Source organism: Leptinotarsa decemlineata, unplaced genomic scaffold (genome assembly GCF_025532065.1).
Source record: "Leptinotarsa decemlineata unplaced genomic scaffold, Ldec_3_MD MMD2_tig00078346_RagTag_RagTag, whole genome shotgun sequence".
In the NCBI taxonomy this organism is placed as follows: domain Eukaryota; kingdom Metazoa; phylum Arthropoda; class Insecta; order Coleoptera; family Chrysomelidae; genus Leptinotarsa; species Leptinotarsa decemlineata.
This window is the reverse complement of record NW_027412724.1, coordinates 701,884-723,750: the sequence shown is the minus strand read 5'-3', so window position 1 is coordinate 723,750 and position 21,867 is coordinate 701,884. Positions and strand designations below refer to the sequence as shown.

The following is a 21,867-nucleotide window of genomic DNA, read 5'->3' as shown; positions in this document are numbered from 1 at the left end:
ACTGGAAAAAATTTTATTCGAAACAAACACTTTCATATGAATATTAAATCACCCGAAAATCACTTCTTCCAATTAAGTTTATACCAAGTACAAACATATTATGTTATGGAATTGAAACAATCATCATTCATACAGTGCATTCCATTTTGAACGAGCCACCCCAAATAACTTTTGATACAATGATTTCCAGGAAAAATAAAAAACACCTCAACAATAGTATACAAGGGGACACATTTTGACATACTCACATTTGATTTAACTTAACCTATCGCACCCCCAGAGCATGTCACCATTTTTTTAAATTGATCAATTGTTTTGTATTATCAGATGTTCCATGATGAACAGATTTCAATAGAGTAGAATACATTATGATCTGAAGCTCATAGTTTGGAGGCTAAAAATTATTTGAGTTGAAAACGAGCCACCTTGAATTAACATCTGTACAATCTGTTAATAGGTTTCATAGGTGTTTTTGTGAAGTATACTTAAAAAAGTATAGGTAATTTTGTCTAGTTAAGTTTGAACTCGATATTCTCTTCGTTTTGTATTTGTCTCATTCTACAATAACGATTACCTACCAGGTGAAGTTACAATTGGTGTTTCTGTTTTTCTGAATTCTTGAGGAGCAATGGTTTATACGCTTCGAGAACGGATTGAAATAGTGAGTTACTACCAGAATGTGAATAGTGCTAGAGCTGCTGCCCGTATGTTCAATGATAATCATCCAGGAAGAAATGTACGACACAAATACGTTTCGGAATTATTGAACAAATGTATGGAAACTGGATCTGTTAACAATAAAAAGTTTAACCGTTCAGGAGTTGTCAACGATAAAACTATTTGTACTGCAGTTTTAGGGCACGTTGGACTAATGGACAATTCGCAATATCTTATTAAGTTATCTCGAGAATCAGGAATCAGTCGTACAAATGTTTTCAGAATCCTTCATAAGTACAAATTTCATCCTTATATCTAAAATTAGACTAGTTCATGAATTGAACGAAGATTATTTCGATAGACGTATCAAGTTTTGTGAAAGTCTCACTGAACGGATCAAAATTTCTTGTATAAAATTTGTTTTTTTGATGAATGTACGTTTAGTTTGAATGGAGAGGTGAATCGGCAAAATTGTCGATATTGGAGTGATACGATTCCTCATTTATACGGTCAAGTTCATATCCAACGACCTCAAAACCAAATGTTTGGGCAGAAATTTTCGGTGACCGCATGATAGGCCCTTTTTATCGATGATAATTTGAAAAGATAAATATTTGGAGAATCTAATAATACCGGGCATCAATAGGGCAATTGAGGAGGATATAAATTTATTCGAAAACGAAATAGTTTTTTAGCAGGATGGTGCACCTCCTCATTATGCAGTTCCAGTGCGGCAATTTTTGCATGATCATTTTCCTGGTCTCTGGATTGGCAGAAGAGGTTCTACAGAATGGCTACCAAGGTCTCCGGATCTCACTCATTTAGATTTCTTTCTATAGGGTCTTTTGAAGTATAAAGTATATGAGATAGGATCAACAGCATTAAAAGATTTTTAACCAAGTGGGGGCGGTAATGGAAGCTCGTTTGTACCATTGTATGGAAGTTGGTGGAAACGTTTTTCAACATTTATTATAGAATTTTTTCTCCTTCTCATTGTCCGGTCATCAGATTTTGATTCAAGAATTGATAAAAATCTCTTTTTCTGATTTATTGCTTCCATATTTGTCTCTAGAACGAATATTTCAATACGTGGCCTCCTGTATAATTGTTGACCTGTTTTTTTTATTTTTCCTTCAAATCATTGTGTCAAAAGTTATTCAGGGTGGCTCGTTTCCACCCTGAATATGTTGAAATCTGCTCATCATGGAGCATCTGATAATGCAAAACAATATAGGGTGATCCATTAAAAAAATATTGGTGACATGTCCTGGGGGTGCCATAGGGGAAGTAACATCAAATGTGAATATGTCAAAATATGTCCCCTTGTGAACTATTGTTGACGTGTTTTTTATTTTTCCTGAAAATCATTGTACGAAAAATTATTCAGAGTGGCTCGTTTTAAATGGAATGCACTGTATAAACGATACACATAAATGAAATGAAAGTGAGTTGTTTAGCGTTTCTGTGAGTGATAGCTGTATCAATTCCATGATGAATATTTGCAGTACAAACTGAATGTTATACTGTAATGTAGTTGTTTCGAAGGGACCTTTACCTTTCATGTAATTCAATGTTCATATCTTTATGAACTAATTTTATTGTAGTTATTTCCTTTCTTTTGGAAATTTTCCACATTCTTTGTTCAATGATGGAGAAGTAGAAAGCCAAAAAGCTTTTTTCCCAAAATTCTAATCTCAACATACTTCCCTTTCCAATTTAAATATCACCGAACATGCGTAAGAATTGTCTCATTTTCCCATATCTTAATTTTTTTTGAACTGTGGGTCTGAAATCCCGATAAATCTACTGGGATCTCAAATCCATGTTTGAGTGATGTCCTTTCGAATGCTGATTTTTTTTTATATTTGCACATTTCTATGTACAAAAATATGCTCTCTCCAATGAAATAAATTTAGAGGTTTAAATTTGAAAAAAATGTCAAATTTTACTCTTTTTCTTAAATATTTCCGACATAAAATTCTTAAAATAGCTATTTTTCCATAATATGATCTATAAACCCTATGAGAGATTCATTAAAAAACGACAAAATTTTAAAGAATTCATTCCTGTTATTACTAAAGCATTGGATACAAAAACACTCCACAGTTTTCTACATTCCTACAGTTGATCAATAGAAAACATCCAGTGAAGTAAAAATTAATAACAACTGTTATACAAATATGAACATTCAAACAATCATCATCAAACGCGATCATCATTGAACTAAACATTTTTTAAATACAGTGCTTTTCAGATAAAAGTATCCACTTTTAATAACTTTTGTAATACTGGTATTTAGGAAAAATCCAAAAACACGTCAATTTATGTTGGAAGGGGCAAGCATTATGGCTTATTTAAACTTACTGGAAAAGCCACCCCCTCACCCCTAGCATCATCCCTTTTTTTTTAAATTACTTCTCATATTTTTTATGTAAAATTTGGATACTCCTCTTTGAGCTGATTTCAAAAATGTATAATACTTGTAGGTTAAAGTGGTTAGTTTATGAGATAAACAATTTTTCTTTTAATAGCACAAATTTTACTTATTTTTTACTTTCACCTTATTTGCCTGTACTAAAATGGGTTGTACAACAGTTCAAACTCTTTAATATGTTTAACTGTGCTATTTATTCTACTTCAAAAATCCAAACAACAAAAAACTCTACTTTTTATTAAAGTTTGACATTGTCAACTAGAATTTGTAGTCACTATTGATAGTGTACTTTGATACATTATTTATTTTGTTTCGCTGAAACGGTTTACTCTTTGCAAGAAAGAATTGAAATTGTAGGTTTATACTACCAAAATAATAATTTTGCAAGAGCTGCTGCTAGAATATTTAACGAATTACATGACGGAAGACATGCAACTCATAAGTATGTAATTCAACTGATGGAGAAATTTACCACAACAGGGTCTGTTTGCAATAAAGTGCATAAGCGAGAGGGACTCGTAAATAACGAAGCAATCCAAGTGGCAATTTTAGGGCAAGTCAGCTTAGAGGCTCAACAACCTCAATCGTTGTCAACAATAAGTAGAGCGATCGGTGTTTCATCTTCTACAGTTTTCCGAGTTCTACATAAATTCAAGTACCACCCATACAAAGTTAAGTTGGTGCACGAGTTGAATGAAGATGATTTTGATCGTCGTCTAGAATGTTGCGAATCAATGACGCAATTTGTCAATAACAATCCACAATTGTTAAACAATATTTGCTTTTCTGATGAATGCTCATTTTCATTAAATGGCTTAGTAAATAGGCATAATTGTAGATATTGGGCTGAAAGTGATCCACATATTATGCGTGAATTCCATACACAACATCCCCAAAAGTTAAACGTTTGGTGTGGTATCCTAGGTGACCACATTGTCGGACCTTTCTTCATCAACGGAAATTTAAATGGTGAATCATATCTTGAGTTACTCAGGGAAGGGGTTGACCCACGTATTACAACAGTAATAGAAAATGATGATAACCTTTCCGAAGATTTACTGGTATTTCAACAAGAAGGAGCTCCCCTACACTATGCTATGCCTGTCCGACAATTTTTAAACGAAACATTCCCCGCTTGTTGGATAGGTAGAAGAGGGCAGATGATGGAGTGGCCACCTAGGTCACCGGATTTAACACCCCTAGACTTCTTTTTCTGGTGGTATTTAGAAACAAAAGTTTATGCTACCCAACCAGAATCTCTGGATGATTTACGAGAGAGAATAGAAAATGAATGTCGACAATTAAATCCAGCCGTATTAAGCAATGTCAGAGAGGCATTTCAAAATAGATTATACCATTGTATGGAAGTGAATGGTACTCATTTTGAACACTTATTGTAACTTCATAATAAATAGCACAGTTAAAAAGATTAAAGAGTTTGAACTTTTGTACAACCCATTTTATTACAGGCAAATAAGGTGAAAGTAAAAAATAAGTAAAATTTGTGCTATTAAAAGAAAAATTGTTTATCTTATGAACTAACCACTTTAACCTACAAGTATTATATATTTTTGAAATCAGCTCAAAGAGGAGTATCCAAATTTTACATGAAAAATATGAGAAGTAATTTAAAAAAAAAGGAATGATGCTAGGGGTGAGGGGGTGGCTTTTCCAGTAAGTTTAAATAAGCCATAATGCTTGCCCCTCCCAACATAAATTGACGTGTTTTTGGATTTTTCCTAAATACCAGTATTACAAAAGTTATTAAAGGTGGATAATTTTATCTGAAAAGCACTGTATTTTTGGAAAATATATGAACGAATATTACTTTTCAGGAGATTTTTAAACAATTTATATACGAATTTAGCTTTTTTAAAGAGTAATAAATGATTCAAAGTCATAATATTAGTCATTTTGTATAATTCCAGAGATGGAGTATCCCATGGTTTATTAAATATTACCTCATTCATTATTTAGTGCAGTATGACCAAATTTTAATGAGATATCTAACTTGTTCAATTGATGACCTAGTCATTTTGTGGAAATTTATATTAAATATAGGATAGAGAAAATAACTTTTGTCCAATTTCTAGAAATGAGACCAAAGTTATTTTCTCTATCCTATATTTGATGAGATATATAATTGGAGAGAGAATATGAACATTATAAATTAGAATTTGTATATGACTACCTAAAAAATGTATTCTTCTGATTCCCTCCAGCAGTGAAATCAATTCTTTAATTTTATAAATATGATTTTCAAAATTCAAAGCTTCATCAATTATTTGCTTAATTAATTAATTTGTTCTCAATTTTACGGTTCAGTAATATATTGTTCATACTTTTTTCCTTGGAAATCATGAAAACTGTATTTTCCAAGTTTATTGTTAAATCGAGGTCTTTTTAACCATTGCTCAGTTTTTTCGTGTCGTTATTTATATTTATTTTCAATTAATTCTCATTTTTTCCGAATGAAACATAAATGGATGAACGACACATCTTTGTTTCCCACACTTCAAATCACGCATTTGCAAATTAATATTAAATGCTTCATGGGTCAGAGAGCAGACATGGCAGAAATAAAAGCATATCAACTGAAGCATAAAAACTTTATAAAAAATCAAGTAGAATTTCAGAAATGTTCAATTTTACTCTCACTCCAGTGTATGTGGAAAAAGCTTATTTATATTTCCTATATTTTTTATATTCAACTTTTATCGATAGAAGGCTTGGTTTCAGTGGAAATCATGAAAAATCATTTTGTACCCCTAAAATTCATCCCATCCACCCCCCTTACCTTGAATCGACTACAATTCAGTTTTCCTGTTATAAGCACATTTTTCTACATTATCCAATAATTACAATGGCATTACTTTTATTTTTTTGCGTTTCCGACAAACTTGTGCACTGCTCCATACATAATATAGGGAAAAAGGCCTGACTTTATTTCTTCGTAATCTTCTTAATAAAATAATGAAAATTGAATAATAAAACTGGATTACACACACCAGTACTGCAATCTGCTAGTATAGTTCATCTCCTGATCACGCCAATTTGGTTGGTGAAACATTCGTCTGGAAGATTATTGCAGTTCTGGTTCTGGTGTGTGGGTGCAGTGTTTTTTGGAAAAAGTGGTTATCCCAATTCAAAAAACGGTATTTTGCCCTTCTGATGCAATCAGAATTTGCAATATTTGATGGGCTTACTTGAAAAATGGGTGTAACTTTCTTAAAAGATTTGTTTCTTTTTGTATAAATAAGTATTAGCTGACCTAGCTGAGAAAACATACAGCATAAATGTAATGGGACATACTTAATTGTCAAAAAATATTTTTTTCTTTGAAAACAGTAAATTTTACTCAATTTTTTATGTAGCTTGTACTGCTCTTTTAAATAAGAAGGTAAATGCTGTGTTGGTCTATATATAAGAACTGAATATTTTCCAGATGATTCAGGTTTCCCCACCTGGGTCACTTTAATTATAGTGATCAAAATACTCTTGAGATCTGATCAAATAAGATGAGTAACAGAACAGTGTGTGTGTAGAGGAAACTATTTGTGGATTTACACTTTATAATTCAACTTGATAATGAATTAATCAAATGACTTGAAAAGTTGTCTTGATTCTCTAGACTCACTGAACTCGATAATGAAAAATAGCAGAACAACGTGGATAACTCATGTTTTCATTCTATAGAAACATATCCAGATTGTTGTGATGATAATACAAAAAATATTGAGTATAAAGTTATTTTAGGTAAATTTGGACAGTCTCCAAGGATTTGAAAGATATACATCAGAGAACATACCTATATACCTAATTCACTTAGTCACAGTAATTTTGCCTCCTGAATAAACTGAATCTCATGAATATTTCAAAACTTTGGTTGATGCTGCAATTCAAGAGAGTTCGCCAAGAATCATATTCCTAAATACTTCGATAGGTGTATTTTATTTCACTAAATAGTTTTTGACATAAAAAGCTTATAAAAACAGTTCTAGTCTTGAGAGTTTTTACAGAAAGTTGACGTATCAGATTGTTTACAATGAAGTTTATTTTAATGAAACAAGCCTGAATATTACTGTGGCAAATCAAACCGAAGTTGTCCATCACTTCGTAGTGTTAGCACACCTATATCAAATAAATCCAATAGATCAATCACCCCTTCATAGAAGAGTCACAATATTCAAACGGATAAACAATCAAGGCATTGAAAAATTGACATGACCTTGATTCTTTAGAGTTCATTATTTATTAAACTTTTCACTCACCTTATAACAAAATCGTCGATTTAATTCAATTTGGCACTGCACTCATCAACGAGCAACTACTATACCCCTCCACTTAAACGATGAGACTGAAAATTTTCACAGAAATTTGATACTGAAACGAACTATTTATAAATTCACGCATGCGTGATATGAATCACGAACACATTTTTAGCTATTTAAATTTCCATCAATTTTGAATTTTCTAAAATTCATATTGAAATAAAACAACAGAGGACTAATTGTTTTATCTTTAATGTAGTAGGTAAACCACAAATATGTTTTGAAAGAACAACAATGAACCTTATTCCGCCCTCTACCATACAGTTTGACTGTTGACATTTAACGAATAACGATCTCTGAATGCAATAGTTGTTTATAAAATTTAAAGGGTGTACATAACTATATCGTTAAATATTCTAACTTAGTTTTTAATGTAAATCATTTTGTGTGACAATGATTTTTTTAGAGTTTAAGTAGTATTTATTTGGTATTTATAGAAGAGTATTTCTGTGGCTTAGAACGAAAATGACCACTATCAATGATATGTTATTTTCCTGCTTTCATCATTCTGAATATAATCAACTGAATACTTTTGAATTAAATAAACATCAATTTCTTGAGGTATTTCTAATAATCCATGGGTTCAAGATAGCAGACACTTTCTCGGTTAAAAGCAAGGTGAAAATTCTTAGTAACTCCATCCTTGAATATTACTAGAGTTTTTTCCCAACACCAAACCGTTATTTTAATACCTTGACACGTGTTTCGATCACCAAGTGTCTCCAGGTAGGCCCCTCTAAAATTTGTACTTGTTCCGATATGAATCTCAAACTTCCCATACAAATATGTTGTATACAAATCTGAGTTAGAGGTTTCAAAGTTAGACATGAAATTTAGCTGCCAATATGGAGGGTTTATCTTCAAGCCAGCTCAGATGCGGTGCAACCACAAATGTGCGGTTAGCTCCTGTTGGTAACACCGTGCATATGTGATGTTTTTCATTTTTGGTAACCAGTTGTTGTCTATCTTTGCAATTGGCTGCACCGCTCTGATGAGGCCAATATCCAGAAACACGTGTCCGCGGTTTGCCTCCATTTTTTGAGTGTTCTGTCCACAAATTTTCCCTTTCGATATATATCATATACACTCAATAACATCTTTATCTCTGTATTCATATCCTGGACCCGGAAGTCACGCAGGTAGCTATAGCTGCCTACGTGGTGATTTTAGATGATGCCTGGGAATTCTAGGTCTTCTAATTGAAACCACAAATGTGCGGTTAGCTCCTGTTGGTGACACCGTGCATATGTGAAGTTTTTCATTTTTGGTAAAGTTGTTGTCCATCTTTGCAATTGGCTGCAACGCGCTGATGAGGCCAATAGCCAGAAACACCTGTCCGCGGTTTGCCTCCATTTTTTGAGTGTTCTGTCCACAAATTTTCCCTTTTGATTTACAAATATATATACATATGTATATATAAATATATATATTTATGTGTGTGTGTGTGTGTGTGTGTCTTGAAAAATAGACATAAGTTCATGGGTTTTGTGGTACAGGTACATTTTTTTTTCATGTTGTATGGTTCTGTGTAACTATTTTGACAAGAAACATCAAACATCAACTTGGAAATTGACATTAATTAAGACAGATTTGGCAACTTGACCATTTGTTTTACAATGGCAGAAAATTTACAAAAAAGGCCATCCAAAGGCATTTTAAAAAATTCTAGTAGTTTTGATAAACAAGATTTGCAGCCTAATGCAAAGTAAGTAGAACTGAGAACCAACCGTATATTCGATATTACCAGTTTTGGTAAGATTTTTTCTTTTTAAATCAATGACTTTTATTTTTCTTTTATTATAGAAAAGCCAAAGAAACGAAATGGGACGAAATGAATATAATAGCAACTCTTCATCCTCCGGGAAAAGATTATGGTCACATGAAAATAGCAGAACCTAAAACGCCATACAATTATGCTGAAATGGATGATATTGATGGTTTAGATGCAAAAGACCTAGCAGAAAAGTAAAGATGTAACAGACATACAATTGAGGTATATTAATGATTCTGTCATTTTGTAGAATCAAAATAGGAGCAGATAAACCACCCAAAGCAATGCTGGTAGAGTCCGATGACTCTGATGATGAAGAACTGACTGAAGAGGAAAAAGAACGAAAGAGAGAATTTGAAATGAAACGAAAAAAACATTATAATGAATTTCACGCATTACAATTGGCAAAAAAATTATTAGAAGAGGAGGAAGATGATGAAGACGAGGGTGAAAGTGGTGCTCATTCTAGTAATAAATCAGATTAAAACGAAAATACATTCGTAGATTTCCCATTGTTGTGATGAAACTTTCAAAGACAGAGCTGTATATACTCTGTGAGTTATATGTATATTTATTGTTTTTATTTTATTTATTCGAAAAATAATTACATAAGGATTGCCTAATGACAAAAATATGAAGGGCTTTTCAGTTCTTAAATCTTATAAAGCAGTTGTGCTTCCACAAAAATTAGTATGTGCCATGCCTTATAGGGGAGAATATTTTAATTTAGTTTGTAGTGGTATTTACAGGAATTTATTTAATTCTTACATTTTTCTGGCAATCCTTTCACAAATCAATGTTTTATTTTCGAGAAACTATATTGGCTGTGTCAAAATATTTATTTTGTATAAGAGAACACTCCTTTATTATAACTCAGATAACATCCCCATTTGATTGCATATACATATATTCATCTGTACAGAGGATTAATACAAGCGCCTATAATAAAGTTAATGAATTTGTTAAAACTTTTTATTAGTTAAATGAATTTTCTATGACATTTTAGGTACTGTAACCGGTACAATTAGTGTATCAGTATTCTTTTTGCCAGTGAAAAGGAAAAACAATATTTAAATGGAAAGATGATTTGTATGTTTGTTTTGATGTTCTTAGATTTGTATTAATTTTTCAGCAGAGTCGGCAAATATTTTTTATACTTTTTTTATATTTTTTTCAGATTATTAACTTACATTACTTAGAACTCATTAACTTGTATTTGAATTTATTGACTGAAAAACCATGAAGCAATCAAACAATTTGAGTAATTAGTTTGCAATTAGAAATTTTGGATCTAATTCTGAATCTTGTTTCTTTATTTTAAATTTCAAATATGGTTAAATTCATTACACTTTAAAGAGACTGCATTTTTCACAATGGTACTAAATACTACAGTTCTTTATGTCTTCAATGATGTATTATGGTACTAATTGGTTAATAACTTTAGTGAATATATTTTATTGTTGCAGAAATTACCCATTCTTTTTTATTTAAAACAGTATTTATATACAGCTTGATGCGAGAAAATGCATGGTTGAACATTTTTGAAAACTAATTATTAAGAATAATCAAATAAAAAATTACAGTTTGTTAAGGTGTACATTTTATTCTGTATAGTAATGATTTAAAACTTGTTGGAAATATTCTAAATTGAATAATAAATACTACCCAAATGAAAATTCAAGTCTGTTCAAGAGTAAATTCACTATACATTACTCCCAAAAACTTCAAAAAATGAAACTTGCAATGAAAAAATACCCTTGGGAAAAAGTGTAAACAACATATTCAAATATTTCTTATAGGCACAATCCAAAAGCAAGACCCAATCAAAAATACTTTCACCTATTAACAATGAATTGAACACAAACCACTTTCTATTCTTAAATTTAATAGACTAGATATTCCAATTGAAACTAATATAATTCATGGGACCTGCTGAACTCAGTGATACGTCATTCCTAGTTTGGGTATTTTAAACAAGCTCATCTCATAAATGAGTTTTATAATTTTCTGTGTAATAGGGCTTGTGCATCTAATATGCATGAAGAGATATCTCAAATAAATGTTTTTGTTTTTCAAAATAATACACATTTTTGTAGGGTCGACTATTTTTCCTATTTTAATGTTTTTATTAATTTTCGTTGAAGTTGCACCTTTTCAAATATATTTACAATATTGTATCTTAATAGGCTCTCATCAGAAAATTGTATTGGGTTTGATTCCGACATGAAGCAGATATCTGTCTCTCAACAATTGAACTAACCATGCTGTCAGAGAAGTGGCGCGAGGATTTAGTAACAAACTTGCACATATCAGTTGATCATTGGCTTATTGGTTGTATGTGCTTCAATAAAATGAAAATGAAATGAACTTCCATAAATACAAATTTTCTCAGTAAATTCTCTATGAAGTTTATTTTAAAGGTATGTTTCACATCTGATTTTTAAAGAATCTACTTGAAATTATGTTCTTGGATCTCAAAATGTGTGTCAATTCATTGCAGTAGATCCAAACACACAGAAACTTTTGTACAAGAGAAATCCGGACTGGTATGTCCTGGTCGAATGGAACGAAATGTTTCGTCTTCTACTGCGGCAGACATCATCACTGGTATGTGAGTTGACTACGAAGGTTATATTTTGAATTCTCAGTAATGACTACATGATTTCAAATATTTCAAGACTGAATTATTACAACTCTCATTACTATCTAGAGCAACGCGGGTTGCCAGCAAACTCAAATGAACATCTTATGACAGTTAGAACTTGGCTCCTTTGATTTGAAAGATGGGAAAATGTCAACTTCACTTTCTACAATGTAATGTCGAAATTTTCACTTTGACCTCAAAATTTAGGCGTTATTTTTGGGATAACCCAAATTAACCTGACCTCATTCACATAATCCGAATTTGAAGTCAGATTTCTGAGTTAAATGTCTGAAAAACGTAAATACGAAATAAAAGATGAAGACATTAAAAAGTGACTTTCTTACAACTGTTGCGAAAAATGTGTAAAACAAAATTAGATTAGTGAATAAAGGAAGATGCATAGAAACCCAAGTGTTTAAACCGATTAACTTCTGCTTTGGGAAAATCCCTCAACGCGACATATAAGATTAACGATTTTTGTACACATGCTGATGAATTGAACAAGAATCGTTTCCAAATGCAAATAAATAAACAGTGTTTTCTTAGCGATTTTTGTAAAAATGGAATGACAAAGTACGTTGAATTTCTTTATTTATCGAGTGTTTCCTCAAACTATTATTTACACAGGAAGGGGTCCAAATGATCAATCTTGGATTAATGCTTATCGACCAGTGTTCAAGTAACATACTTTTTCACACCAATAGATATAGATACACACACGATTATCTGCAAAATGGAGTTATAACAAACAGTATATTTCAATGAGTGACATAGCAGCTTATAAAATTGTTACTTTTGAGTCTACAAATTGATCATATTGTCGTTAACATTTTTTAGGCCTATCGAGGTGTTAAAATAACGGTTTGGTGTTGGGATAAAACTCTAGTAATATTCATTACTACACCTAAAGTTCCAAACAGTTCATCACAAGTACCACATAATAAGTTTTACATCACCTTCAATTTCATCAAAAGCATATGCAAATTCCTAATTCTATTGATTTCTAAACATTCTAGAAGAGTAAGTTTCAAAGTCTTCTCTTCTAAATGTAACACGTCGTATTTATGATTGAACTCATGTTCTTGTACTGGTACAGATTACAGATACGTAGATGATATCTTAGTCTGTTTTACTGGTACAGATTGGCAATCAGGCAAGTTCACTGAATTTGTCAATTTCATCCATCTATCAATAAAATTCACCACTGAGAGGGAGGTAAATAATTAATTTTAATACTTTACCAGTAATAATTGTAATAATTTTATAAATATATACCTTTACCAGTATTTTGTGTACCGCTCATTGTATGTATTTTGATGGAATAATTATTATATTTGTCATTATTATAATTATTATTGAATCATTCCAGTCATCCATATCTGAAGCAAATATAAATGAAAGATGACATGTAATACATCATTCATTTCTTTCAATGTGAGAATCAAATATTAATATTTCAACTGATTTGCAACGTGTTAAAATTTTGCAAAATTCGGACAAAGAAGAATCGATTCAATATCGCGTTTGAAGCCGCTGTATTCTTTATCAACTCTTGTTTCAAATTAATATAATAAAGCGAGTTCTTGAATTCATCGATGAGACCGCTAATGAATCCGATGAAATTCATCTATTGGTCCGTTTGAAGCGTTTGCTCGTTTCTATTGGTTGAATCAATCCATCAGAAATTTTCTGTAGAGTTAGACAACTCGACTCACACTCATTGTGCATTTATTTCACCAACGGAAACACCATAAGTTTTAGTTCTAAAAATAAATCCCCTATCATGGGCCTTAACAAATAAACACGGAAGAAAAGAAGAGATAAAGAAACGCCATTTTTCGTGTGTCATTGCTTTGTACGCAGTAAAATTTGTTGTGTTTTCGATAGCAAACCTCAATCTTATCGAGATAGCATTTTGAAGAGTAAGTTAATAATGATAGATTTATTTCTGAAAATTCAACCTTCAAAAACACTATCAGAAACAATCCTAAAGCTTTTTTGGTAAAAATCAGCTGATGTATTGTCATTATCTTACAATATTTTTCATTTGAATTTAAGTAAAGATGTATTTCTTCGTTAATTTATATTTACGCCCCCTCTATTTCATTGTTAATTTATCGATTAATTAGGTAAAACATATATCAATGATTATAAGATTAATAATTTTGTGTCCCATTGTGTTTGAATATAATGTGATGTCACTTTTACTTGTTATTGAAATCTTGTATATACTAGTTAATTACCTATTGAGTCATATCCTATTACTGTTGTCTTTTTAACAGAATAAAATGTCGAGCAGAAAGAAGACATTATTGAAGGTGATCATATTGGGGGATTCCAGTGTTGGAAAAACATCCTTAATGAACCAATATGTTAATAGAAAATTTTCAAACCAATACAAAGCTACGATTGGAGCAGATTTTTTAACAAAAGAACTAACTGTTGATGATCGAACTGTTACAATGCAAATTTGGGACACTGCTGGCCAGGAACGTTTCCAGTCATTAGGTGTTGCATTCTACAGAGGGGCAGATTGTTGTGTTTTAGGTAAGTTACTTTTCTATAAAAACCTTTCATTTATAGCTAATTATTTATTTGGTCCAGTAATTTGAAAGTTTTCAAAAAAAAATGATAATCTCTAGAACTTTCTGGTGGGAATCCCCCTGTACCAAGTTCAAATCAGGATATCACAAACAACTCATACTGGGAAGAAACATAATATGATAAGATTGTTCTCTGTTATACAGGGCTTTTCATGATGAGCGTTAATTAGCCGTTTCCGACAAACCATTTAACGGATCAACCTGAAAATTTCACAGTATGCATAAATCAATATGACCTACACGCCTAAAATATTTCAGACGAAGCGGCGTTGTCGCTTCTACTATAAAGTAGCACCTTCTTTGATTTTTCAAATGGAACACCCCGTATATAATATCATATTATGATTCATTATCACTTTGTCAACAAATTCATATAGTATTTCCCTATACCTATCTATTACCGTTTAGAAGATATAAATTAATTTCGATATTTTTTTTACCAAACATGAACTTTTATGAATGCTGATAATCTTGAACTCTCTTGCACTAAAACAATCAAATTTGAAATGGAGTGGAGTGATACTATGAGGATCTTCACTCCGAGTTATAATTTCATTTGCCTCATACAGGGTCTTCAAAAAATGCAGATACTTTGATCTCATGAAAAAATGAGTAGAACTCAATTTTTTCAAATGGAACACCCTGTATATTTCAACATTTTTGAGCTCTACATCCAATTTTAGATTAACTTTGTTCAGATAATACTATTTCTATTTTGAATCATTTTCGAGATAAACTGTTTCAAACGGAAACTGACGTGGTTTTCTTGCTCGTTTTTTTGAATTCATCACTTATTTTGGATATTCAACATTTTTTTTAATACTTAGTAATATTTCTTTTTGATCTTTTAAAATGATTTTTAACTGTCTCAGATCAGTCAATTCGAAATTGGAATGTACCTACCTTAGAAAAAGTTACAATTTGTATACATTGAGGTATTGGTCTCTAACATACAACAGTACACATTAATATTTTTCAATAGTGTGCTTTGGAAAAATAAATAAACCAATTATATAATGTCAGACTTTCGTTGGTGGTTTTGACTGATTGTGATAGCTACCAATTATAATAGAATAATGTCAAGATTAGGTTACAGTAATGAAGACTTCTTGAATTTATCATTGATTTATGGTGAGTGCAATAGATATCCACAACTTCCGAAGCCGAATAATAATGTGATAAATCGATTACTAAAAAACTGTAGGTTGAATGGAACCTTCCGTCCAAAAATCATTCGTAAGAAGACTAAAGTGGATGATGATGAGAATGGTATAACAGTTTTGGGATACTTTCATGCATTTTCAAATGCTTCTCTGCACGAGGCTGAAAGGGAGATAGGTATACCCTACGTGACAGTTTGTCGAATTCTTAATAAGCATAAATGGCATCCCTATAAGTTCTACTGTGTCCAACATTTGAAAGAGACTGATTTGCCTCGTAGAGTGGAATTCTTTGAATGGTTACTTGTCAAGACTCAAGAGGATGAACATTTCCTTGACAATATCATATGGACAGATGAGGCCAAGTTCACAAAAAATGGAGTTTTCAATAGACACAACAGTCATTATTGGGCGCCAGAAAATCCCCATGTTGTCCGCCAAAGGGGTTTTCAAGAAAGATGGCAATTCAATGTATTTTGTGCCATGAAGAATGAGTCAATTTTTTATATCGAGTTTTATGATGATAATTTTAATGCCTCAAAATATGAAGATTTACTGAGGAGTGGAATTCAAATGATTTTGAATAATAGACCAGGAAGAGAACGTGTATTGTACCAAATGGATGGTGCTCCACCCCATAATTCTCATTCAGTCAGCGAAGCTTTAACCGAAATCTTCGAAGACAGATGGATTGGTAATAATGGACCTTTTCGTTGGCCTCCTAGAACACCAGATGGCAATCCATTAGATTATTTCGTGTGGGGTTTCATTAAAAATATGGTTTACTCTACTCCAATAACAACAATGGAAGATATGAAATCGAGAGTTACAACTGCTTTCAATAGTTTGACTCCAGACTTGATCAGAAGCGCTACACATGACAATCTTTTGAAGAGATTACATGTTTGTTTAAGTAGAGGTGGAGATGTGTTTGAACATATTCTGAAATACACTTACGATTAAATTAACTCATTAATGTATGGGTTTATTATTTTCATTTTGTGTTTCAGTGTTAATAAAAGTATTGTTTGAAGAGAAGTTTCATTCAATGGTGGAGGAGTATTTTAATAATTATCTTTTCATTGTATTATCTGTGACTAATTGAGAAACATCAAACGAAATCTGTTTTACAAAAATGAGTGATTAACAAGGAAACCATGTCAATTTCCATTTGAAACAGTTTATCTCGAAAACGGTTCAAAATAGAAATAGTATTATCTGAACAAAAATAATCTAAAATTGGATGTAGAGCTCAAAAATGTTGAAATATACAGGGTGTTCCATTTGAAAAAATTGAGTTCTACTAATTTTTTCATGAGATCAAAGTATCTGCATTTTTTGAAGACCCTGTATAAGGCAAATGCAAATATGACTCGGAGTGAAGATCCTCATAGTATCACTCCACTCTATTTCAAATTTGATCGTTTTAGTGCAAGAGAGTTCAAGATTATCAGCATTTATAAAAGTTCATGTTTGGTAAAAAAAATATCGAAATTAATTCATATCTTCTAAACGGTAATAGATAGGTATAGGGAAATAGTATATGAATTTGTTGACAAAGTGATAATGATTCATAATATGATATTATATACGGGGTGTTCCATTTGAAAAATCAAAGAAGCCGCTACTTAATAGTAAAAGTGACAACGCCGCTTCGTCTAAAATATTTTAGGAGTGTAGGTCATATTGACTTATGCATAGTGTGGAATTTTCAGGTTGATTTGTTGAATAGTTTGCCAGAAACTAATTAACGCTCATTATGAAAATCCCTGTATAAGAAACAGTCTTGGTTAGGGATTTCTGATGCTATGAATTTTGTGGATCAGAAATAACATATCTGAAAAACTAGGATCAACCTGGGATATATAGTTCATAAAAAATCGATTCATAATTCTTCTATGAATCTTTTCTACTTTTCTATTAATCTATCAATTTTAGCAAAAAAATAATAATTAGTGGTAAAAAAATTGATTCAAGGGACTACAGCCATTTAGTATTGTTGAAGATGGAGATTTTAGACATTTTGTTAATGAACTAAACCTATCGTACAAATTATCAAATAGTCACACAATATACAAAAATCTGTTCAGTGTTATACGAAAATCCAATAATCAAAAAGGTCAAGAGAAAATGAACAATAGTTCAATTGTTTAACAACAGACTGTTCAGCATCTTCGAATGTTCGTTTGACAACAGACTGATGACCACTTAGTGATGTAAACTTCACTAGGTGTAAAAAATCACTAATCTGTTTAAAATCTGTTTTTGTTAACCAGCTGTCGCAACCCTACGAACGACAACCCTCAGAAGTCAAAACTTGTGCTTGCTAAGGACTAACGAGGTCTTACCTTTTAACGTGTGATTCCTAACACAAGTTGGACGATAGCAATTGAATATCGATCGTTCAGCCTGGGGCTTGAACCAGCTACCAACACGGCGGTCAATTTGAGTGAGCGAACAAAGCACCCGCGTCAAACCGATCGGCTACCAACTAATGTTTTACAAGATGCTGTATCTAAACCTACCTTCATAAAACTTGACCTACTGCTCATACAAAGAAATTTAAACAGTAATAACCTTAAAAATGAAAATCTATTTTGACATATTGAAAAGTCTGTACTCATGCCTGCCGGAAAACAACTACTCCCCGGCTAATACCACGATGGATATTGAATTATATCAGACAGTAATTTATTCAAGATACCTCACAAAGGTTAGACTCGCAGGTGTTTCTCGTTCATCCAGCAGCAGGACCATGCTGAACTTATTCCAGTAGACCACCTACAGACCAGTTTCGAGGTATTACTTCTCATAAGTACAGGGAGTAGTTGTATTCAAACAGGCATCTCTCTCAGCCTACGGCAGTGTTTCTCAAACTTTTCGAATTCACGACTCCCTTATGTTTTTTGAAGGTTATCGCGGCGCCCCGAACGTAAAGACTACACTAGATATTTCATTAATAAAAGTAGGTAGGTGGCTGTCTGAACGTATTGCATTTTGCAATTACGGATATTATATTATCAGAGGATTTTTATTAATAGGTACCGACATATTACCTTTACTCTTAGTTATCTATGTTGTAAAACGTTGTACCTTGAGACTCACCCGTGGCCCAAGGCGCCCCAGTAAAGATTCCACGGCGCCCCAGGACGCACACTTTGAGAAACACTGACCTACGGTGTAGGTCATTTCAAGATTTTATTTCAAAAAAATTATTTTCTAGTACGTATGTATCTCTTTTATACATTCTTCAGACATGGTTTGATCTCTGTTAGAGTATTGGTATATGGGATGTTTCTTTTTTGCTTGGGGCTTTGTGGATGTTTCTTTTCTCCTCGGGGCTTTGTTCACAATCTTTCTCTTAGACGAAGATTTCATACATGCAGTTGCCGCGTTGCATGAGCCAAGTTGAAATTGAGTCCAAGGAACTATGCTGTTTGGGTCGGATCTTTCCTGTACTGATGAGAGTCGATACCTCGAAATCGGTCAGTAGGTGATCTACCTGAATATCTGTGAGATATCTTGCATAAATGTCTGTAGGATATAATTCAATATCCAGCATGGTTTTAGCCAGGGAAGTAGTTGTTTTTCGGCAGGCAAATCAAAGTAAAACGTGTATATGAGACATTAAATTAACAAATTTACCAGAACCTATGATGTAGGTAGTTGGGAGAGATGAATATTTGGAGATTTCATTTTGAAATATTTATTTTCTAGTACGTGTGTATCTCTTTTTGATACAGTCTTCGGGCACGGTTTGAATATAAATAAGTATGTATTTTTTTTTTCAATTAACTCTACTCAATTTAGGTATTCCTATTTCCATCTCTAAATAAGTTTTCTGATTGAACATTCATAACTCATCAGGTCTGTAACAGAACCGGAGTAGCAATACGTTTGCATACAACTGAATACTAAAAATAACATTTTCAATCAATTTTTTATGTTCCAACTGCTACGATCTGTATACTTAATTCTGTAGGTGTGATTCTTCATCTAGAGGTATCATTATGCCATTATCAAAATATAACTTTTTTGACATTTCGCCGGATCCAAACTATCCCTGCTTTACTGAACAACAATTAGGTTCGATCACTCAATGTTGTTGTTTTGGTATCAGTATAAAAATTAACTTTAACTTCATTTCAACTGTTTATGTTTCAAAAAATATTTCAAATCAATTGAAAAATTAAACTTGATATCGTCTGAACAGAAAGTGTAGGGCATTGACCCTATATTCATCATGCAAGTAACTGCATGAAAATCTATACAGAGATGAAATTTAAATTCAAAGTTTTATATTTTATTCATTTCAATCTCTGGTGTGCTTTCTTACCTTTTTTTGTTTGATAACTCTTCTTCCTTTCTAATGCCACATTTTTTATGAAAAGCTTGGAATATCTTTAATATATTTTATATAAAGTTATCAACAACAAAACAGGAGAGAAAATTAATATTCATGAATGATGTATAGCATATATTGTCCAGTATTATTGTCTCTGCAGTAGCTAGCAAGTGCGTTCAGATCACTTATATTTTTCTGTTTGCTTTGTATTAGCACTCAGTAAATTTCAAAACCAGGTCACGGAGGGGTGCTTGATGAAAAGACAAAAAGCAAAAATGTTTCAACAATTTTTCGCATATATCTGTATTCAGTTTCTCCAGTTGCTAGATGTACAAATTTCATATATTAATTTATATTATTAAATGTTTTTAAATGCTTTCTCTATTTTGAATCCGATGAAATCTCTTGTTGTTGGCATTGCTATTACAATTTTTTTCTAAACCTTAACCAAAAAGTCACCTAAGGAGCATTATTAAAAACCAGTAATATATTTATATTTTAATTGCATCCAAATGTCATTGAATAACAATTTTAATCATCATTTGTTGTTACCTGGTCGATAATTGTTGCTCAGTGTTAATTGAGATGAGCGAATGGTGAAATATGTGTTCATTACCCCACCCGAAACAAATGTCTGGACATTTGGTATTGTCATTGATTTAATTGACATAAAAACTGATACTGCAATTTAACACCTGCACTTTCAATTAATATTGGTATCATCAACTCAGAGGAGTTGTTTTTACTTAATGTTTTTTTTGTTTTCAGTATTTGACGTAACAGCACCAAACACATTCAAATCTTTAGATAGTTGGAGAGATGAATTTTTAATCCAAGCATCACCCAGAGAACCAGAAAATTTCCCTTTCGTTCTTCTTGGTAATAAAGTTGACCTTGAACCTAGGGCTATCTCTTCTAAGAGGGCGCAGCAATGGTGCCAATCTAAAAATAATATACCTTACTTTGAGACATCTGCAAAAGAAGGTCTAAATGTTGAGCAGGCCTTCTTAGCTATAGCGAAGAATGCTCTTGCCCAGCAGAATTCAACTGTTGATATTTACAACGAATTTCCAGATCAAATAAAACTCACTAATACACAGAAAACTAACGGCAATGGTGATAGTTGTGCTTGTTAAGTTAAGGTACATATAATTCTTTTAAATTTTGCATTATAATCAGTGCAGCCCAATATTGTGTTATAATACTAAGTGAATATTCGGTTTAACAAGGTTTAATTTATTTTCAAATTTTATTACTGAATACTTGAAATATATCCTATTGCCAGTTATGATCATGTTCATCAGTGGTAGGAAAATTTAAGGAGCCTTGAAGTTTGAAAGTTTTTTTTATTGAATTTATTTGCTGCAATATTTTTAAATGTATATATAATAAAATAATGTTATTTATATTATAGTTGCCTTAAATGTGATTTCTTCTTTTTAATGACATTTGTATAACCAGTGGAAGTAGGAGGTTTTAATCACATTAGTTAAAAAAACCATATCAGTCCTTTTATTATTTCCTGTAGAAGTTACAACATATTTCACATAAACTGATTTATCACTCTTTCCCTAATTTTTTTCACTAATAAAATATATGATGATTCATTAGGAAAATCAACCTTGCCTTATGTTTTTGGCAGTTTCAAATGAAAAGGTGTATTTGTAGATCATTGAGAATTTGTAAATTACAGATATTAATTACATAATAAATAGTGTGTAAGCATTTGGAATTTGAATTCATTTTCGTCCTAAAAACATTAGAAAGAATGAAAATTGTTAACTCTGATGTTGTTAATCAGTTTTAGGTTGGTGTTCTAAAAATATTCATATTTCAAGGTATCAACCGACAACAGGCACATTTGAAGAAAATGCCTTTTCATATGCAAATCAGATCAAAAAGAATTATGGCTGGTTACATCG

The 21,867-nt window shown here is 31.9% G+C and overlaps 3 protein-coding genes across 15 annotated transcripts in view; 2 read left to right on the top strand and 1 right to left on the bottom strand.

Annotated features, from left to right (window-relative positions):
- Window positions 1-7,554, bottom strand: part of LOC111510194 (uncharacterized) — a 144,062-nt gene extending 136,508 nt beyond the window's left edge. For 3 of the 12 annotated variants that reach the window (XM_074185738.1, XM_074185734.1, XM_074185739.1), the window contains exon 1: window positions 7,363-7,554. The gene's annotated coding sequence lies outside the window, so the exon portion shown is untranslated. The remainder of the gene's footprint in view (window positions 1-7,362) is intronic. The other 9 variants (XM_074185741.1, XM_074185742.1, XM_074185743.1 and 6 more) reach the window with 6 other exon arrangements.
- A 1,416-nt stretch (window positions 7,555-8,970) lies between these two features.
- Window positions 8,971-11,589, top strand: LOC111502959 (protein phosphatase inhibitor 2). 2 transcript variants are annotated; one of them, XR_002721816.2, is made up of 4 exons: window positions 8,971-9,127; window positions 9,226-9,387; window positions 9,444-9,747; window positions 11,380-11,589. XR_002721816.2 is itself a non-coding variant. In XM_023157157.2 (3 exons), exons 1-3 carry the CDS (start codon window positions 9,039-9,041, stop codon window positions 9,676-9,678), a joined length of 486 nt encoding a protein of 161 aa, XP_023012925.1. In that variant the 5' UTR covers window positions 8,971-9,038; the 3' UTR covers window positions 9,679-10,665. The 2 variants fall into 2 exon arrangements, 1 of the variants encoding a protein (XP_023012925.1); XM_023157157.2 differs by lacking the exon at window positions 11,380-11,589 and having other exon boundaries at window positions 9,444-10,665.
- A 2,030-nt stretch (window positions 11,590-13,619) lies between these two features.
- Rab7 (RAS oncogene family member Rab7) lies at window positions 13,620-21,233 on the top strand. The gene is made up of 3 exons (XM_023157156.2): window positions 13,620-13,759; window positions 14,120-14,384; window positions 20,714-21,233. The coding sequence occupies exons 2-3, from the start codon at window positions 14,126-14,128 to the stop codon at window positions 21,079-21,081; spliced, it is 627 nt and encodes a 208-aa protein (XP_023012924.1). The 5' UTR covers window positions 13,620-13,759; window positions 14,120-14,125; the 3' UTR covers window positions 21,082-21,233.
- Window positions 21,234-21,867: the final 634 nt, after the last annotated feature.

Bases quoted from the DNA above. Each gene is read 5' to 3' on its own strand.
- LOC111502959 (XM_023157157.2), top strand. From the start codon at position 9,039: ATGGCAGAAAATTTACAAAAAAGGCCATCCAAAGGCATTTTAAAAAAT. The intron at 9,128-9,225 runs GTAAGTAGAACT...CTTTTATTATAG, and splicing joins GATTTGCAGCCTAATGCAAA to AAAAGCCAAAGAAACGAAAT. The intron at 9,388-9,443 runs GTAAAGATGTAA...GTCATTTTGTAG, and splicing joins GCAAAAGACCTAGCAGAAAA to AATCAAAATAGGAGCAGATA.
- Rab7 (XM_023157156.2), top strand. From the start codon at position 14,126: ATGTCGAGCAGAAAGAAGACATTATTGAAGGTGATCATATTGGGGGAT. The intron at 14,385-20,713 runs GTAAGTTACTTT...TTTTGTTTTCAG, and splicing joins GGCAGATTGTTGTGTTTTAG to TATTTGACGTAACAGCACCA.